The sequence below is a fragment of the Pristiophorus japonicus genome, chromosome 19, assembly GCF_044704955.1.
Source record: "Pristiophorus japonicus isolate sPriJap1 chromosome 19, sPriJap1.hap1, whole genome shotgun sequence".
NCBI lineage: Eukaryota > Metazoa > Chordata > Chondrichthyes > Pristiophoridae > Pristiophorus > Pristiophorus japonicus.
In genome coordinates, this window is record NC_091995.1 from 12,182,312 (window position 1) to 12,200,855 (window position 18,544).

Consider the following 18,544-nt stretch of genomic DNA (forward strand, 5'->3'; position numbering starts at 1 on the left):
CCGTTGGAATCGATGGAAATGAAACCAATGCAGCTTCTATAATGAACCACCAATCCACAACACCAGTTTTCTGTCCGAGCGACAAGTTGAACAGCTACATTCTGGAGTTATACTGCAACTGGTGAGAAACTCCGTGATAAATTACCTGTTACAGGTGGTGATTCAGATTCACTGCTCAGTTACACGACCCTTTTCGATCCACGTGTACCTGATGCTGCTTCCCACCCTCACACTGTGAGATTGATGTTATGGAAACCTGCAGTATGTATAGGGCAATGGTGTGCAATATATTGGCCACTAGCCACAGGTGGAGCACTGGGAATCCAGATGTGGAAAATTGCATTTGATTAGCAAATAAAAATGAGTAAAAGACACCAGTGTTGGGCACGTGATCTCAATATTCATCGTCGCATAGCGTAGGCAAGTGTACATTAACCTCTTAGTGCATCAGTCAGTGAAATGGTAAGACGAGTGTGTGTGAGGCGTTTTCTACTAAAATTAGTCACACCTGTGGCTAGTCAGCGATTTCTATTGGACAAGGCCGGTATATATCCATGGAAACATTTGTCTCCAGGACTCGTGTAAATTACAACATGAAAACATGAAAGTGACTCTCTTTAAATTAATTCCAATCATTTGAGACTTCAGGATGTGACAATTGTATTGTAGCTCTGAGTTGTGTTGTGCAGTCAGAGCGACTCAGTTGTAATGTTGTGGAGTAACTCACAGTACAGTGAGGGCAGGAAGAGGCAGCCCAATAACTTTACATATTTACAATGTACTTTTCTGTGGAATCCAGCCTGTTACTTTCTTTTTGTGATAAAATGTTCTCTAAACACAAACAGTAATAATTGTTCTTGTTCTGCAGAAATTTCTGGAAACAGAGAAAAGGTATAATTTACAGCCTTGATTTGAGCCGATATTTTAATTTCTAACATTTCTCGCCCACCCTGGAATGATCCAACACTGCCCTTTATCTCCTGTTTCAGAGCGAAGCGAACTCTCCCAGAGCCACAGAAGGTTTCCCCTTTAATCAATGTGGGGAAGTACATTGGGTCACTGCAGTACAGAGTGTGGAAAAAGATGCTGATGGTGATTAATACAGGTGGGGGTGAGCTTCCTGACACCAGCTATTAAACAGCTCTCTGTTAGTAGACGGGACCTGTCTTTTTATAATAAATATCTCATTGTATGTGTAACTGACTAGATTATACTTTCAGTCAGTTTTCTGGTAAAATACATCATTGTCAGATCTGCTCCCATTTGACATGTTTGATGAAATTCTGGTGGAGGTGTTTTGGGGGCAGATGTGAGATATACTGATCTTCCGCCTGCCCCGTGGATGGGTCCCTGACCCTGTCCCAAATCCTGGAGTCTTGGGTATTTCCATATTGTGAGTCGGAGACAATGTATATCCCGCTCGAATAGGGAACCAAAGTTCGGTGGCAGTAGACGGGTCAGAACGGTCAGGGACATGAGGAGCTACATTTGAAAACTGAAAACTGCTGCTGCTTTTGCTGGAGGCGGGTTTTCTGAAAGCTCACGGTCAATCAGCGATTGATTACATTTGGGAATCTAGTCTTTAAATGTTAAATACCCCAATGTCTTCAGCAACACTGGACACCAGGACACGGGAAGCGGAGTCTGTAAATTCTTTAAAAGGAAATTAGATAATTGCTTCATAAGACCATATTAAAGAGTAGGGGGAGTGAGTGGGACAGTCAAATTAGTTTGCCTGGATTGGCCTATGATTTAATAATTGTCAATAACCAGAGTCCATAGATTTCAAATCATTGGCAAAAGATCTCGATGGGAGATGAGCAGAAATGTTTTCACTCAGAGTTGTTGGAATCGGAACGCTGTGCCTGTAAAGGTGTTGGACAGTACTTGAGGATGAAGACCTCGCAGGGTTATGGACAAAATGTGGGGGTGTGGGACGAAACACGACTGTTCTTTCAAAATCCCAGCAGGGACATGAAGGGCCAAATGGCCTCCTTCTGTGCTGTAAGTTTCTATGATTCTATGATTCACATCCCACTGTGGGGCGCTAATCTCAGTTAAACAGGTGGTAACTGCGACTGCATCAACTCTGCCGGTTTAAAATTACACCACAATTGTCCTCAACAAAATGCGGCCTGTCCTGAATGTTCACACAGAGCCCACTGCCCCACAATGTGGGTGGTCAACCCTCCCTCACTATTTTCCCCAACTTAACCCCTAACTCAACCCAACTTAATCCCACCACTATGTGGAAGGATACCCACTCACCAGGGCTGATGACCAAGAAGTCTGTACATGGACTTCTCAGTGCCTCACCTCCTAGGAAGGTGCAGCCCTCCTCCAGAGGCTTTTGGGGAGATTTTCCCACTGCTTACTGATGACCTGAAGCTCACATCCACTTGGACAGTAGTACTGTCTGGCAGTCAAAGTCACTGCTGTCTTCAATGTTATTGCATCTGGATCTGGATCCTTCCAACCAGCATCTGGTGATCTTTACCACATTAGTCATGCACCATTGGATAAAGAAGGTGACTGATGATATCCTCATGGGGCTCATTCACTTAATTTTCAACTGGTAAATGGAGCAATTGACTGAATGCATATCAAAGCCCCATATGAAAACCTGCTCAATATCATGAACAGGAAATGTTTTCATTTGATTCATGTGCAGTCAGTGTGCATGTCATATAACCTTATACTGAACATAAAACCCATTCTCTGGGAATCTGTCTTGATGCTTCCATCATGTGATAATCTACCATACCAGCCCCTGTGACTCAAACAAAGTATCAAGGTGGTTGATTGGTGATCAGGTTATCCCCAGCAGTCATGTTTCTACAGTAAGGTTTCTACGGACAGAGGGGGATACCGGACATAATGAGGCCCATGTCAGTGCAAGAAGTGCGATAGAGAAGGCATTTTGAAGCCTGGTTTCTCGATGCCTGGATAAATCTAGTCGAGCCCTGCAATACAGTCTGTCGAGAGTCTCCAGAATCACTGTAGCTTGCGAGGTACACCATAATATCGCAGTGAAGACAAGCTTGCTGCTACTGGAAGGGGATGATGATGAGGACGGGGGAAGAATATCCATTCGTACAGCATGAGGAGGGTGCACAGTAAGGGGAGAATGTGGTACAAAACCAGTAGTCAGAGACAGGAGGACCAATTATAGTGCAGTGCTTTCAATGAATAAACGCTGACACACTTCCGTAGATGTATCAGAGAATCAGGGAGCCCTTACTGCTGCTCCTTCAGACACCTTGCCACTTGTGTTTCCTGCTGATTTAGAAGTCGCCTGCCCTGTAATTAACAGGCTGTAACAGCGCTCTATTCCCTCCCTGCTAACTCAGTCTCTCAATGAGGAACACTATCACTGCTCCTAACTCGTCCTGTCTGAATAATTAGGGCCCCAGGACATCAGTGGGTTAGTGGCAGAGACACGTGGGCTAAACCAGCAACTGGAGAGAATCCAGCCCCTCACATCGCAATCAGAGACACTGGCACGGACAGGCCTGATTCTGTCATTTAGCATTCTTCGATTCCTTGACTTCTCTCAGTTTTCTCCATTGATGAGATTCTCTTCCCTATCAGTGAATCTCTGTGTAGCTTTTCCTTCAAATTGCTACATCTCACCATTCTCAGGGTAATTTTCTCGTCTGACACTGCAGCATTCCTCAGTACTACACTGGAATGTCAGCCTGCATTTTGTGCTCAAGTCTCTGGAGTGGGATTGAACCCATGACCTTCTGAGAGGTGAGAGTGCTCGCACTGAGCCATGGCTGACACCTAGGGGCCAAAGTTCAGGGTCTGAGAGAGACCCGTTACTGACCGTTTGTGGGGGCCATGTGGCGGAATCCCGTGACCGCCGCTTTGTTGTCAAATGGCCGCCCCGACCCAGATTCAGGTCGGGGATTTTTCGGCCTGGTCCCGATTCCGCCCCGATCCTGATGACCGCCGCAAGCGCTTCCCAATCGGCCGGCAAGATAGTGCCCCTGGGTTCGGCCGGGCCACTAACGGACAGCCTTGTACCCCCTCTTGGGTGCCAGACCGCTGGCCCGGCCGAAACCCTCCCTGGTGGCCCAGTGGCTGAAGATATAATACTGACAGACGCTCTCCCCTTTAACGGAGGGAGAGAGCGTGGTGACACACACGCGCTGTGACATCACCACTACTCCACCGCTGATTGATAGCGGCGGAGTCCCGGTCCCGACACAAATTCAGCTCCTTCCTGGCGATCTCCCGCCCCCACTATGACCGACTTCCGGTAGGATTTAATTTCAAAGTCCCAAAAATCAATCCTCCAGCCGCCTCGGACATCCCAGCGGTAAAACAAGGTGGGAACCTCATAGGTGCGCCAGAATAAAGAGACAAACAAACCATAGGTAGTTTAATCACAGAGAAAGTTCATGCATTCAATGAACTGCGAACTGCTCAGTAACAAAAGGAGATCCTGTTCGATTATACAAGATGTTGTCAGTGAGGCAATGAAAAGACATTAAAAGAAGCAAAGAGTGTGCAGCCAGCTAAGATTGGGAGAATGCATGGGAAAGATTCTCACAAGGAAAAGAGGCAAGATTTGATAGAAATTGGAAAGAAATGAATAAAATGCTGCAGTGAGAGGTGACATGAAATGTGGGTGTGGTCTGTGTTTGTATCATTTCCTGTTTACATTTCAGACTTCCTGCAGTGAGCAGGTCATTCAGTCCATTCATGTTCTCTCTGTGATTGCAGTATCTGCTATTTCTTCTCCCCCTTTTCTTTCTCCCCCTCTTCTCAGGGATTTACTTATATTTCAGTTTCCAGTTCTGATGAAGCGTCCACACCCAAGATGTTAATTTGTCTCTTCTTGTTTCAAAAGCTTTTTTATGGTGCAGTATATTTCGAACATTTTCTGTTTTTATAATAAATACAATAACTGTTGAAGTTAAATGTTGATACTTGAGAACATTTTGTGCATTAGTGCACTGCCTCACAGCTCAATATTTACAAAGGCTGAGACTGTAAATGTACAATTGTAATAATTTAATGGGATCCTATTCTAAGGATCGTGGCCCCCATCAAGCAAAGTGACTGAATACCATAGTTAGGCCACACCACAGGCAGTATTACATTCCGTGTATTTAACCAGAATGATTTTAATTTTACCCAATCTAATTGTTCATCAGGTAGAAGTGTATTCAGTGACATCACACTGATATTGACCAGTTCTATGTGTGTAACGACTGGAAGCTGTTGATTATATTTTCTCGTTCAATTCACTGACCTGGTCCTTTACTTCCTCTGTCTCAGTTTCTTTCAGTCCTCCTGACTGTTTATCCCTTTTCCATTTGCCTATCTGATCACTACCTGTAGGTACTTTCTCTCCTGTTGTGTGAAGAGGATCATTTGTTTGCCACACTTATTCAAGAATTTACAGCATATAATTAACTTAAATTATTGTATTTGTAATTATTTTATTTATTCAGCAAACCTCAGCTGCTGGACAATTCCAGACACCGTCACTAGAGAGGATGACAATGTATTTAAATATAAAAGTGTTAATGGTCAGTGTGACCAAAACTGAATGGACCTTGTGTGAAAGTCTACACAAACATCCTTTCGTCAATAATGAATTTCTGTACATGTTATACTTCACTTAAATGTCTTGTCGACCGTGTGTGAACCGTGATATTTTAAGGCCCAGATCCCTTCCTTGGCACTTTTTGTTCCAGATCACAATACACTGTGATGGAGATAACCCCAGACAATACTGCAAATACAGGAGGTCAGACACGGTATTTTCCTTCTGCTCTGTGATGGAGAATATATTTTGAGATAAGCTGCCCATGTGGTGAGATCCAATCTTCATAGCTGTGTCGGTGTGTAAGAGTGAAAATATCGCCCATATTGCATTTTACACCACACTCGAATGTATAACATACTCTAATCCCTGCGAACAGCGCTGTCTGTTGAAATCATTATTGGTCCAAAATAGTGAAGTGAGAGCCACACCAGTTGCCCCATCTCACTCCGATCTGTCCCGTACCAGGCATTGCTGGTGGAATTGGCTCTGATTGTACGTGGGCTGAAACACCCCCTTCATCCACATTCAGAAAGTAGCACAGGCTAACAGGAGTGTTATTGAACAACAAACTTTACAAGTGTTACAAACTTTACACCAGACACATTTCCATCAGTGTATCTGTGGGTGAAGAGGAACAATTCTCTTGGTTCTGCTGCCAGTTATTTTAAATACTGAAACCAATAAACATTCGTTGCAGTTATTACACAGAAAATAATCTGTACAATTTTATCCATGTCACAAACGGAGTTAAAATAACATTCACCTTGAGAAAAGAAAAATGCATTGCAGCTTATGTAGACTTGCAGAAGTGTGCATGTTTTTATATTATTCTAACTGCAGTTTAATTGATATTCCTCTGATATTTTGCATATTTTAAGGTACTTTTAGAAATTTAGAATTCAACGGAGGAGGACGAAGGGTTTAATTAAGAGGGGGAAAATAGAGTACGAGAGGAAACTTGCAGGGAACATAAAAACTGACTGCAAAAGCTTCTATAAATATGTGAAGACAAACGTAGGTCCCTTGCAGTCAGATTCAGATAAATTTATAATGGGGAACAAAGAAATGGCAGACCAATTGAACAAATACTTTGGTTCTGTCTTCACGAAGGAAGACACAAATAACCTTCCGAATGTACTAGGGGACAGTGGGACTAGTGAGAAGGAGGAACTGAAGGATAACCTTATTAGGCGGGAAATTGTGTTAGGGAAATTGATGGGATTGAAGGCCGATAAATCCCCGGGGCCTCATAGTCTGCATCCCAGAGTACTTAAGGAAGTGGGCCTAGAAATAGTGGATGCATTGGTGATCATTTTCTAACAGTCTATCGACTCTGGATCAGTTCCTATGGACTGGAGGGTAGCTAATGTAACACCACTTTTTAAAAAAGGAGGGAGAGAGAAAACGATTAATTATAGACCGGTTTGCCTGACATCAGTAGTGAGGAAAATGTTGGAATCAATCATTAAGGATGAAATAGCAGCACATTTGGAAAGCAGTGACAGGATCGGACCAAGTCAGGAATGGATTTATGAAAGGGAAATCATGCTTAACGAATCTTCTGGAATTCTTTGAGGATGTAACTTGCAGAGTAGACAAGGGACAACCAGTGGATGTGGTGTATTTGGACTTTCAAAAGGCTTTTGCGCAGGCCCCGCACAAGAGATTGGTGTGCAAAATCAAAGCCCATGGTACTGGGGGTAATGTACTGACGTGGATAGAGAACTGGTTTGCAGAGAGTCAGGATAAATGGGTCCTTTACAGAATGACAGGCAGTGAAGAGTGGAGTGCTGCAGGGTTCAGTGCTGGGACCCCAGCTCTTTACAATATACATTACCGATTTAGATGAAGGAATTGAGTGTAATATCTCCAAGTTTACAGATGACACTCAACTGGCTGGCGGTGTGAGCTTGAGGAGGACACTAAGAGACTGCAGGGTGATTTGGACAGGTTAGGTAAGTGGGCAAACGCATGGCAGATGCAGTATAATGTGGATAAATGTGAGGTTATCCGTTTTGGGGGCAAAAACACGAAGGCAGAATATTATCTGAATGGCGGCAGATTAGGAAAAGGGGAGGTGTAACGAGACCTGGGTGTCATGGTTCATCAGTCATTGAAAGTTGGCATGCAGGTACAGCAGGCGGTAAAGAAGGCAAATGGTATATTGGCCTTCATAGTTAGGGGATTTGAGTACAGGAGCAGGGAGGTCTTACTGCAGTTGTACAGGGCCTTAGTGAGGCCTCACCTGGAATATTGTGTTCAGTTTTGGTCTCCTAATCTGAGGAAGGATATTCTTGCTATTGAGGGAGTGCAGCGAAGGTTCACCAGACTGATTCCAGGGATGGCTGGACGGTCATATGAGGAGAGACTGGATCAACTGGGCCTTTATTCACTGGAGTTTAGAAGGATGAGAGGGGATCTCATGGAAACGTATACGATTCTGATGGGACTGGACCGGTTAGATGCGGGAAGAATGTTCCCGATGTTGGGGACGTCCAGAACCGGGGGACATAGTCTGAGGATAAGGGGTAGGCCATTTCGGACTGAGATGAGGAGAAACTTCTTCACTCAGAGAGTTGTTAACCTGTGGAATTCACTGCCGCAGAGAGTTGTTGATGCCAGTTCATTGGATATATTCAAGAGGGAGTAAGATATGGCCCATACGACTAACGGGATCAAGATGTATGGAGAGAAAATAGGAAAGGGTTACTGAGGGAATGATCAGCCATGATCTTATTGAATGGTGGTGCAGGCTCGAAGGGCCAAATGGCCTACTCCTGCACCTATTTTCCATGTTTCTATGTTTACTTGGTCTGCATCTGTCCAGATGCTGTAATAATGTCATTTTATCCACTGTTCTCCCATGGGGAGCTGAACCCCTTCTCACCTCCTCCCTGCAGCCTGTCTCTATTTCCGACAGTTTATATTGCAGACCCTGATTCAGTGCAGTCCTGGGGTCCAGTCTCTCTCTCCCTCTCTCTGCCAGTCGCGCGTGCCCTCTCTCACTCTCTGTCCCCACTTCTGTTTCTCTCTCTCACTCTCTCTCTCTCTCTCTCTCTCTGTCCCTCTCTCTCACTCTCTGTCCCCCCTTCTGTTTCTCTCTCTCCCTCTCTCTCTCACACAACTCTCTCTCTGTCCCTCCCTCTCTCTCTCTGTCCCTCCCTCTCTCTCTCTCTCTCCCTCTCTCTCTCTCTCTCTGTCCCTCTCTCTCTCTCTCTGTCCCTCCCTCTCTCTGTCCCTCTCTCTCTCACTGCAGGGTGTGCCCGCTCGGTAAAACCTTTCCCCGGCAGTGTTTTCCCGTTTTCCCTGTGCACTGCTGAAAGTCTCCCCTGAGGATGAATTTCTAATTGTGGATCATTGCCGATTTGACCAATCAGTAACCGGCTGTGAAAGTTACAGTGAGTGACTAACTTTTTATCTGTGTCCATCTGTTGCCAGCTCCAGTCACCTTGGACCCTAATACAGCCCATCCTGCCCTTCTCCTGTCTGAGGACCTGAGCACCGTGAGATACACCGAGAAATGGCAGCAGCTCCCCGACAATCCGGAGAGATTTGATTCCTGTGTCTGTATCCTGGGATCGGAGGGATTCACATCAGGGAAACATTTCTGGGAGGTGGAGGTGGGGAACAAGACTGAGTGGGAAGTGGGTGTGGCCAAGGAGTCAATCAACAGGAAGGGAAAAATCATCCTGAATCCAGGTAACGGATACTGGGCAGTGATACTGAGAGAGGGGAATAAATACTGGCCTTGTACCAAACCATGGAAACACTTAGAGCTGAGTGTGAACCCGAGAAAGATTGGAGTCTGCCTGGATTATGAGGGAGGGAAGGTGTCCTTTTATAACTCAGATAACAAGTCCCTTATCTACACTTTCACTGGTACATTCACTGAGAAACTCTATCCTTACTTCAGTCCAGGTCTCACTGATGGGGGTAAAAACTCAGCCCTGCTGAAAATCTGTCCCCGGACAGTAAGAATCCAGGAGGATGAGGGTTTTATCCCTTTATAAAAATAAAACAGCTACTTACACCAGGCACAATATTCCCAGACTCGGCACCTCCGGCGAGACCTCGTAGGCAGCCTGAAGCTTATTGGAAAACCGCGGTGCACCAGCCCGATACTCCACCCATTGACTCACCCGGTGAGTGCCAGGTCCCGGCAGTAGAGCAGGAATCTGGGAAATCCCACCCGATAATCACCGATAAATACCCGCAGGGTCTGGAAAATCCCACCCCGATAATCACCGATAAATACCCGCAGGGTCTGGGAAATCCCACCCGATAATCACCGATAAATACCCGCAGGGTCTGGGAAATCCCACCCCGATAATCACCGATAAATACCCGCAGGGTCTGGGAAAATCCCATCCCGATAAACACCGATAAATACCCGCAGGGTCTGGGAAAATCCCACCCTGATAATCACCGATAAATACCCGCAGGGTCTGGGAAAATCCCACCCGGTAATCACCGATAAATACCCGCAGGGTCTGGGAAAATCCCACCCCGATAAACACCGATAAATACCCGCAGGGTCTGGGAAAATCCCACCCCGATAAACACCGATAAATACCCGCAGGGTCTGGGAAATCCCACCTGATAATCACCGATAAATACCCGCAGGGTCTGGGAAAATCTCACCCGATAATCACCGATAAATACCCGCAGGGTCTGGGAAAATCTCACCCGATAATCACCGATAAATACCCGCAGGGTCTGGGAAAATCCCACCTGATAATCACTGCAATAATCTGAATATCTGCCCTTTCCCAGCACCCAGTGCCTCAGCGATTCTGAGAAAATAGTTTGATTTTAGGATCCCAGCTTCTGTTTATAATAGTAAATTGACCAAGTAAACAATAAACTGAACCATAGTGGTAGAATAGGCTCCCACACTTACATATTGCTTTCAGAATAACGTCCTGTGTAAGATGTTGGTAACTACTGAATTGATGGCATATCGGGTCTGTGTAATTATTCCATGTATTTCTCTACATGTATTTAGTGCTCTGCACTATATCTCTGGAGCTGACTTTTATCTGGGACTTGTGCTTGACAAGTAATGTAAGGTCACTACAATATAGATTCAATACATTGTAGAAATACTTGTGATGCAATCTGTTCATGGGCTCACTTGTTGGTAATTTAAAGCATCTCTGTATTAAAAACATGTGTGTGATCCCTGTGACGTGGGTGTGATCCCTGTGACGTGTGTGTGATCCCTGTGACCGGCGTGTGAACCCTGTGACGTGTGTGTGATCCCTGTGACGTGTGTGATCCCTGTGACGTGTGTGATCCCTGTGACGAGGGTGTGAACCCTGTGACGTGTGTGTGATCCCTGTGACGTGTGTGTTATCCCTGTGACGAGGGTGTGATCCCTGTGACGAGGGTGTGATCCCTGTGACATGTGTTTGATCCCTGTGACGTGTGTGTGATCCCTGTGACATGTGTGATCCCTGTGACGAGGGTGTGATCCCTGTGACATGTGTGATCCCTGTGACGAGGGTGTGATCCCTGTGACGTGTGTTTGATCCCTGTGACGTGTGTGTGTGATCCCTGTGACATGTGTGATCCCTGTGACGTGTGTGTGATCCCTGTGACGTGTGTGTGATCCCTGTGACCAGTGTGTGATTCATGTGACCAGTGTGTGATCCCTGTGACCGGCGTGTGATCCCTGTGACGTGTGTGTGATCCCTGTGACCGGTGTGTGATCCCTGTGATGTGTGTGTGATCCCCGTGACCGGTGTGTGATCCCTGTGACCAGTGTTGGATCCCAGTGACCGGTTTGTGATCCCTGTGACGTGTGTGATCCCTGTGACCAGTGTGTGATCCCTGTGAAGTGTGTGTGATCCCTGTGACCGGTGTGTGATCCCTGTGACCAGTGTGTGATCCCTGTGACCAGTATGTGATCCCTGTGACGTGTGTGTGATCCCTGTGACGTGTGTGTGATCCCAGTGATGTGTGTGTGATCCCTGTGACCAGTGTGTGATCCCTGTGACCAGTGTGTGATCCATGTGAAGTGTGTATGCTCCCTGTGACCAGTGTGTGTGATCCCTGTGACCGGTTTGTGATCCCTGTGACCAGTGTGTGATCCCTGTGACGAGGGTGTGATCCCTGTGACATGTGTGATCCCTGTGACGAGGGTGTGATCCCTGTGACGTGTGTGTGTGATCCCTGTGACATGTGTGATCCCTGTGACGTGTCCCTGTGACCAGAGTGTGATCCCTGTGACCGGTGTGTGATCCCTGTGACCGGTGTGTGATCCCTGTGACCGGTGTGTGATCCCTGTGGCCGGCGTGTGATCCCTGTGACGTGTGTGTGATCCTTGTGACCGGTGCGTGATCCCTGTGACCGGTGCGTGATCCCTGTGACCGGCGTGTGATCCCTGTGACCGGCGTGTGATCCCTGTGACGTGTGTGTGATCCCTGTGACCAGTGTGTGATCCCTGTGACCAGTGTGTGATCCCTGTGACCAATGTGTGATCCCTGTGACCGGCGTGTGATCCCTGTGACCGGCGTGTGATCCCTGTGACCAGTGTGTGTGATCCCTGTGACCAGTGTGTGATCCCTGTGACGTGTGTGTGATCCCTGTGACCAGTGTGTGATCCCTGTGACCGGTGTGTGATCCCTGTGACTTGTGTGTGATCCCTGTGACCAGTGTGTGATCCCTGTGATGTGTGTGTGATCCCCGTGACCGGTGTGTGATCCCCGTGACCAGTGTTGGATCCCAGTGACCGGTTTGTGATCCCTGTGACGTGTGTGATCCCTGTGACCAGTGTGTGATCCCTGTGAAGTGTGTGCGATCCCTGTGACCGGTGTGTGATCCCTGTGACCAGTGTGTGATCCCTGTGACCAGTGTGTGAACACTGTGACGTGTGTGTGATCCCTGTGATGTGTGTGTGATCCCTGTGATGTGTGTGTGATCCCTGTGACCGGCGTGTGATCTCTGTGACCAGTGTGTGATCCCTGTGACGTGTATGTGATCCCTGTGATCGGCGCGTGATCCCTGTGACCAGTGTGTGATCCCTGTGACGTGTGTGTGATCCCTGTGACCAGTGTGTGATCCCTGTGACTAGTGTGTGATCCCTGTGACCAGTGTGTGATCCCTGTGATGTGTGTGCGATCCCTGTGACTGGTGTGTGATCCCTGTGACTGGTGTGTGATCCCTGTGACCGGCGTGTGATCCCTGTGACCAGTGCGTGATCCCTTTGAAGTGTGTGTGATCCCTGTGACCAGTGTGTGATCCATGTGAAGTGTGTGTGATCCCTGTGGCCAGTGTGTGATCCCTGTGACCAGTGTGTGATCCATGTGAAGTGTGTGTGCTCCCTGTGACCAGTGTGTGTGCTCCCTGTGACCAGTGTGTGTGTTCCCTGTGACCAGTGTGTGTGATCCCTGTGACCAGTGTGTGATCCCTGTGACCAGTGTGTGATCCCTGTGACCAGTGTGTGATCCCTGTGACGAGGGTTAGATCCCTGTGACGAGGGTTAGATCCCTGTGACGTGTGTGTGATCCCTGTGACCAGTGTGTGATCCCTGTGACCAGTGTGTGATCCCTGTGACGAGGGTTAGATCCCTGTGACGAGGGTTAGATCCCTGCGACGTGTGTGTGATCCCTGTGACCAGTGTGTGATCCCTGTGACCAGTGTGTGATCCCTGTGACCAGTGTGTGTGATCCTGTGACCAGTGTATGATTCCTGTGACCAGTGTGTGTGATTCCTGTGACCAGTGTGTGGTCCCTGTGACCAGTGTGTGATCCCTGTGATGAGGGTTAGATCCCTGTGACGTGTGTGTGATCCCTGTGACCAGTGTGTGATCCCTGTGACCAGTGTGTGATCCCTGTGACCGGTGTGTGATCCCTGTGACCGGTGTGTGATCCCCGTGACCGGCGTGTGATCCCTGTGACCGGCGTGTGATCCCTGTGACCGGCGTGTGATCCCTGTGACCGGTGTGTGATCCCTGTGACCGGTGTGTGATCCCTGTGACCGGCGTGTGATCCATGTGACGTGTGTGTGATCCCTGTGACGTGTGTGTGATCCCTGTGACGTGTGTGTGATCCCTGTGACGTGCGTGCGATCCCTGTGACGTGTGTGATCCCTGTGACCGGTGTGTGATCCCTGTGACCGGTGTGTGATCCCTGTGACGTGCGTGCGATCCCTGTGACGTGTGTGATCCCTGTGACCGGTGTGTGATCCCTGTGACCGGTGTGTGATCCCTGTGACTGGTGTGTGATCCCTGTGACCTGTGTGTGTGATCCCTGTGACCTGTGTGTATGATCCCTGTGACCGGTGTGTGATCCCTGTGACCGGTGTGTGATCCCTGTGACCGGTGTGTGATCCCTGTGACCGGTGTGTGATCCCTGTGACCGGTGTGTGATCCCTGTGACCAGTGTGTGTGATCCCTGTGACCAGTGTGTGATCCCTGTGACGTGTGTGTGATCCCTGTGACGTGTGTGTGATCCCTGTGACGTGTGTGTGATCCCTGTGACCAGTGTGTGATCCCTCTGACCAGTGTGTGATCCCTGTGACGTGTGTGTGATCCCTTTGACGTGTGTGTGATCCCTGTGACGTGTGTGTGATCCCTGTGACGTGTGTGTGATCCCTGTGACGTGTGTGTGATCCCTGTGACGTGTGTGTGTGATCCCTGTGACGTGTGTGTGTGATCCCTGTGACCGGTGTGTGATCCCTGTGACGTGTGTGTGATCCCTGTGACCAGTGTATGATTCCTGTGACCGGTGTGTGATCCCTGTGACCGGTGTGTGATCCCTGTGACCAGTGTGTGATCCCTGTGACCAGTGTGTGATCCCTGTGACCAGTGTGTGAGATCCCTGTGACCTGTGTGTGAGATCCCTGTGACGTGTGTGTGAGATCCCTGTGACCTGTATGTATGATCCCTGTGACCGGTGTGTGATCCCTGTGACCGGTGTGTGATCCCTGTGACCGGTGTGTGATCCCTGTGACCAGTGTGTGATCCCTGTGACCAGTGTGTGTGATCCCTGTGACGTGTGTGTGATCCCTGTGACGTGTGTGTGATCCCTGTGACCAGTGTGTGATCCCTGTGACCAGTGTGTGATCCCTGTGACATGTGTGTGATCCCTTTGACGTGTGTGTGATCCCTGTGACGTGTGTGTGATCCCTGTGACGTGTGTGTGATCCCTGTGACGTGTGTGTGATCCCTGTGACGTGTGTGTGATCCCTGTGACCAGTGTGTGATACCTGTGACCAGTGTGTGATCCCTGTGACCGGTGTGTGATCCCTGTGACAGGTGTGTGATCCCTGTGACAGGTGTGTGATCCCTGTGACCAGTGTATGATTCCTGTGACCTGTGTGTGTGATCCCTGTGACCAGTGTGTGATCCCTGTGACCAGTGTGTGATCCCTGTGAAGTGTGTGTGATCCCTGTGACGTGTGTGTGATCCCTGTGACGTGTGTGTGATCCCTGTGACCGGTGTGTGATCCCTGTGACCGGTGTGTGATCCCTGTGACCAGTGTGTGTGATCCCTGTGACCAGTGTGTGATCCCTGTGACGTGTGTGTGATCCCTGTGACGTGTGTGTGATCCCTGTGACGTGTGTGTGTGATCCCTGTGACCAGTGTGTGATCCCTGTGACCAGTGTGTGATCCCTGTGACGTGTGTGTGATCCCTTTGACGTGTGTGTGATCCCTGTGACGTGTGTGTGATCCCTGTGACGTGTGTGTGATCCCTGTGACGTGTGTGTGATCCCTGTGACCAGTGTATGATTCCTGTGACCGGTGTGTGATCCCTGTGACCGGTGTGTGATCCCTGTGACCGGTGTGTGATCCCTGTGACCGGTGTGTGATCCCTGTGACGTGTGTGTGTGATCCCTGTGACGTGTGTGTGAGATCCCTGTGACCTGTGTGTGTGATCCCTGTGACCAGTGTGTGATGCCTGTGATCGGCATGTGATCCCTGTGACCGGCGTGTGTTCCCTGTGACCAGTGTGTGATCCCTGTGACGTGTGTGTGATCCCTGTGACGTGTGTGAGATCCCTGTGACCAGTGTGTGATCCCTGTGACCGGCGTGTGATCCCTGTGACCAGTGTGTGATCCCTGTGATCATAGAATCCTAGAAATTTATAGCACGGAAGGAGGCCATTTCGGCCCATCATGTCCGCGCCGGCCGACCAAGAGCTCTCCAGCCTATTCCCACTTTCCAGCTCTTGGTCCGTAGCCCTGTAGGTTATGGTATTTTAAGTGCACATCCAAGCATTTTTTAATGTGGCGAGGCTTTCTGCCTCTACCATCCTGTCAGGCAGTGAGTTCCAGACCCCCTCCCACTCTCTGGGTGAAGAAATTTCCCCTCGTATCTCCTCTAAACCTCCCCCCAATTACTTTAAATCTATGCCCCCTGGTTGTTGGCCTCTCTGCCAAGGGAAACAGGTCCGTCCTATCCACTCTATCCAGGCCCCGCATAATTTTATACACCTCAATCAGGTTTCCCCTCAGCCTCCTCTGTTCCAAAGAAAACAGACCCAGCATCTCCAATCTTTCCTCATAGCCAAAATTCTCCAGTCCAGGCAACATTCTTGTAAATCTCCTCTGCACCCTTTCCAGCGCAATCACATCTTTCCTGTAATACGGTGACCAGAACTGCTCTCGGTACTACAACTGCGGCCTAACCAGTGTTTTATACAGTTATATGATGTGTGTGTGATTCCTGTGATGAGTGTGTAATGGAAGAGTTTGGGATCGAGAATGATGCTCCTTACAATCATTCCTGTCTGGAGGCAGAGCTGAGTGACCACGCCAGTCTTACAGGTGATCAGACCCCAGTTAACATCCGATGAATGTAACAGACCGGGGACTCAGGGAGTCCCATAGCTAAGCTGAAGTGAATTCATTAATTTATTAGTGCAGTAATGAAGCAGAGGGGGGATAAGGAGATGACAACAACAACAAATTTATATAGTGCCTTTAATGTAGTAAAACGTCCCCAAGTCACTTAACAGCAGTGTTAAAAGACAAAACAGATAAATTTGACACCGAGCCAGAAAAGAAGAAATTAAGGCAGATGACCAAAAACTTGGTTCAAGAGTTAGGTTTTAAGGAAGGACTAAATCACTTGTTTTAAATCATAGATGTAGAAAAATATTTTTCGAAATAGAAATTCCTTCCATTGATTTACAAGTTCCGATTTCAAGTGGTTTATTCCAGAGACAATGATACCCAAAGCCAGACAGAGAGGTAGAGAGGAGGAGAGGTTTAGGGAGGGATCTTGGGGCCCAAGCAGCTGAAGGCACGGGCACCGATGGTTGAGCAGTTATATTTGATGCAACGAGTTGTTATGATCTGGAATACACTGCCTGAAAGCACGGTGGAAGCAAATTCAATAATAACTTTCAAAAGGGAATTGGTAAATACTTGAAGGGGAAAAATTTGCAGGGCGATGGGGAAAGAGTGGAGAGTGGGACTAATTGGATAGCTCTTTCAAAGCAGCTCGATGGGCCGAATGGCCTCCTTGTGCTGTAAGGTTCTATGAATGTCAACGAGTCGTGTCAATTCTCAGCTTTAATCTCCCACGTATGGTAATATAATCTCCAAACCATGGTATCTTGGAACATCTGATCAATGTTAGCATTGTGTGTCCAGGGGAAGCACTTGCCATTTATTGACTTGACACAGGAGGGACACATGAATATTAGTTGGTCACGGTAAAGCCAGAATGGAATGTAGAAAGGGTGGTCAGGGACAGACAAACCAGTGCCTAAAGACACACAATCCAGAATCAAGCTTGGGGCCGACCAGGTTCCCAGTGAGGACGGACTGAGCAGCTACATGAAGGAATGGGTGGGATGAGAAGGTGCTGTTACCCATTGACAGGAGCGACAAGGAATTGGGTGCTGGGTCGTGCAGGAAGAGAAATATCTGTTTTAACACTTTCTGATAATCAAAGTGTGTGGGAAGGAACAGGGAACACAGCTGCTGGGACATGCTGACAATCACAGGACAATGATAAGAGAGGGTATAAAAATAGAGAGACTGAACCAGAAGAAGCCTTGTTTGGCGTAGTTCCCAGGACAGAGACAATCATTGTGATCACTGTGCTCTGTTAGCTGAGGCTGTCTTATAGCGGGAATGTTGTACGATGTCCTCTACCTGCTGTGACATGTTGCTGGTTTGCTTCAAGTCTCTCGCAAATAAAGCTTCAATTGATTTTAATCTACATATATGTTGTCATGTCTGATTCAACAGGCCAGAACACACATTATATTTAGGGACACAGTACATCATTTGGCTAACTGATGTTATCAGTTCCTGTTGCCTGTTTTTTATCTATCCAGTCACAGCCAGAGAACCACATGCTATGGATTCTCCTCCCGGTGTCCCCCAAGATCCTATTCTTGGCCCCCTCCTATTGCTCATCAACACGCTGCCCCTCAGTGACATCATCAGAAAACAACGTCACGGTTCCGCATGAAAGAAAGAAAGAAAAAAAAACTTGGATTTATATAGCGCCTTTCACGACCGCCGGACGTCTCAAAGTGCATTGTATTTGACCCCAGAATGAGCCTCCGCCCAAGACCGCCTACTTCCACCTCTGTAGCATCGTCCACCGGACATCTGAAAGCACTTTACAAAGTACTTTTGGAGCGTTATCACTGTTGTAATGTAGGAATCGCGGTAGCCAATTTGCGCACAGCAAGCTCCCACAAAAAGCAAAGTGATAATGACCAGATAATCTGTTTTAGTGATGTTGGTTGAAGGCCAGGACACCGGGGAAACTCCCCTACTCTTCTTTGAAATAGTGCCATGGGATCTTTTTCGTTCAATGAGAGAGCAGACGGGGCCTCGGTTTAACGTCTCATCTGAAAGACAGCACCTCTGACAGAGCAGTGCTACCTCAGTACTGCGCTGGGAGTGTCAGCCTGGATTTTTGTGCTCAAGTCTCTAGTGTGGGACTTGAACATGTTGCGTGGAATCAGAGGGTTGCACACAATGAGGAGTGTTAGATTACATCGGAGCTGCTCA

At 48.0% G+C, this 18,544-nt stretch overlaps 1 protein-coding gene across 1 annotated transcript in view; it reads left to right on the forward strand.

The window, feature by feature from the left end:
• The window catches only part of LOC139230117 (uncharacterized), a 172,549-nt gene that overhangs the window by 18,871 nt on the left and 135,134 nt on the right, over nucleotides 1–18,544 (forward strand). The window contains exons 4-7 of the mRNA XM_070861960.1: nucleotides 869–891; nucleotides 990–1,111; nucleotides 9,002–9,568; nucleotides 16,525–16,601. Of these exons, the coding sequence (XP_070718061.1) occupies nucleotides 869–891; nucleotides 990–1,111; nucleotides 9,002–9,568; nucleotides 16,525–16,601 (789 nt within the window). The remainder of the gene's footprint in view (nucleotides 1–868; nucleotides 892–989; nucleotides 1,112–9,001; nucleotides 9,569–16,524; nucleotides 16,602–18,544) is intronic.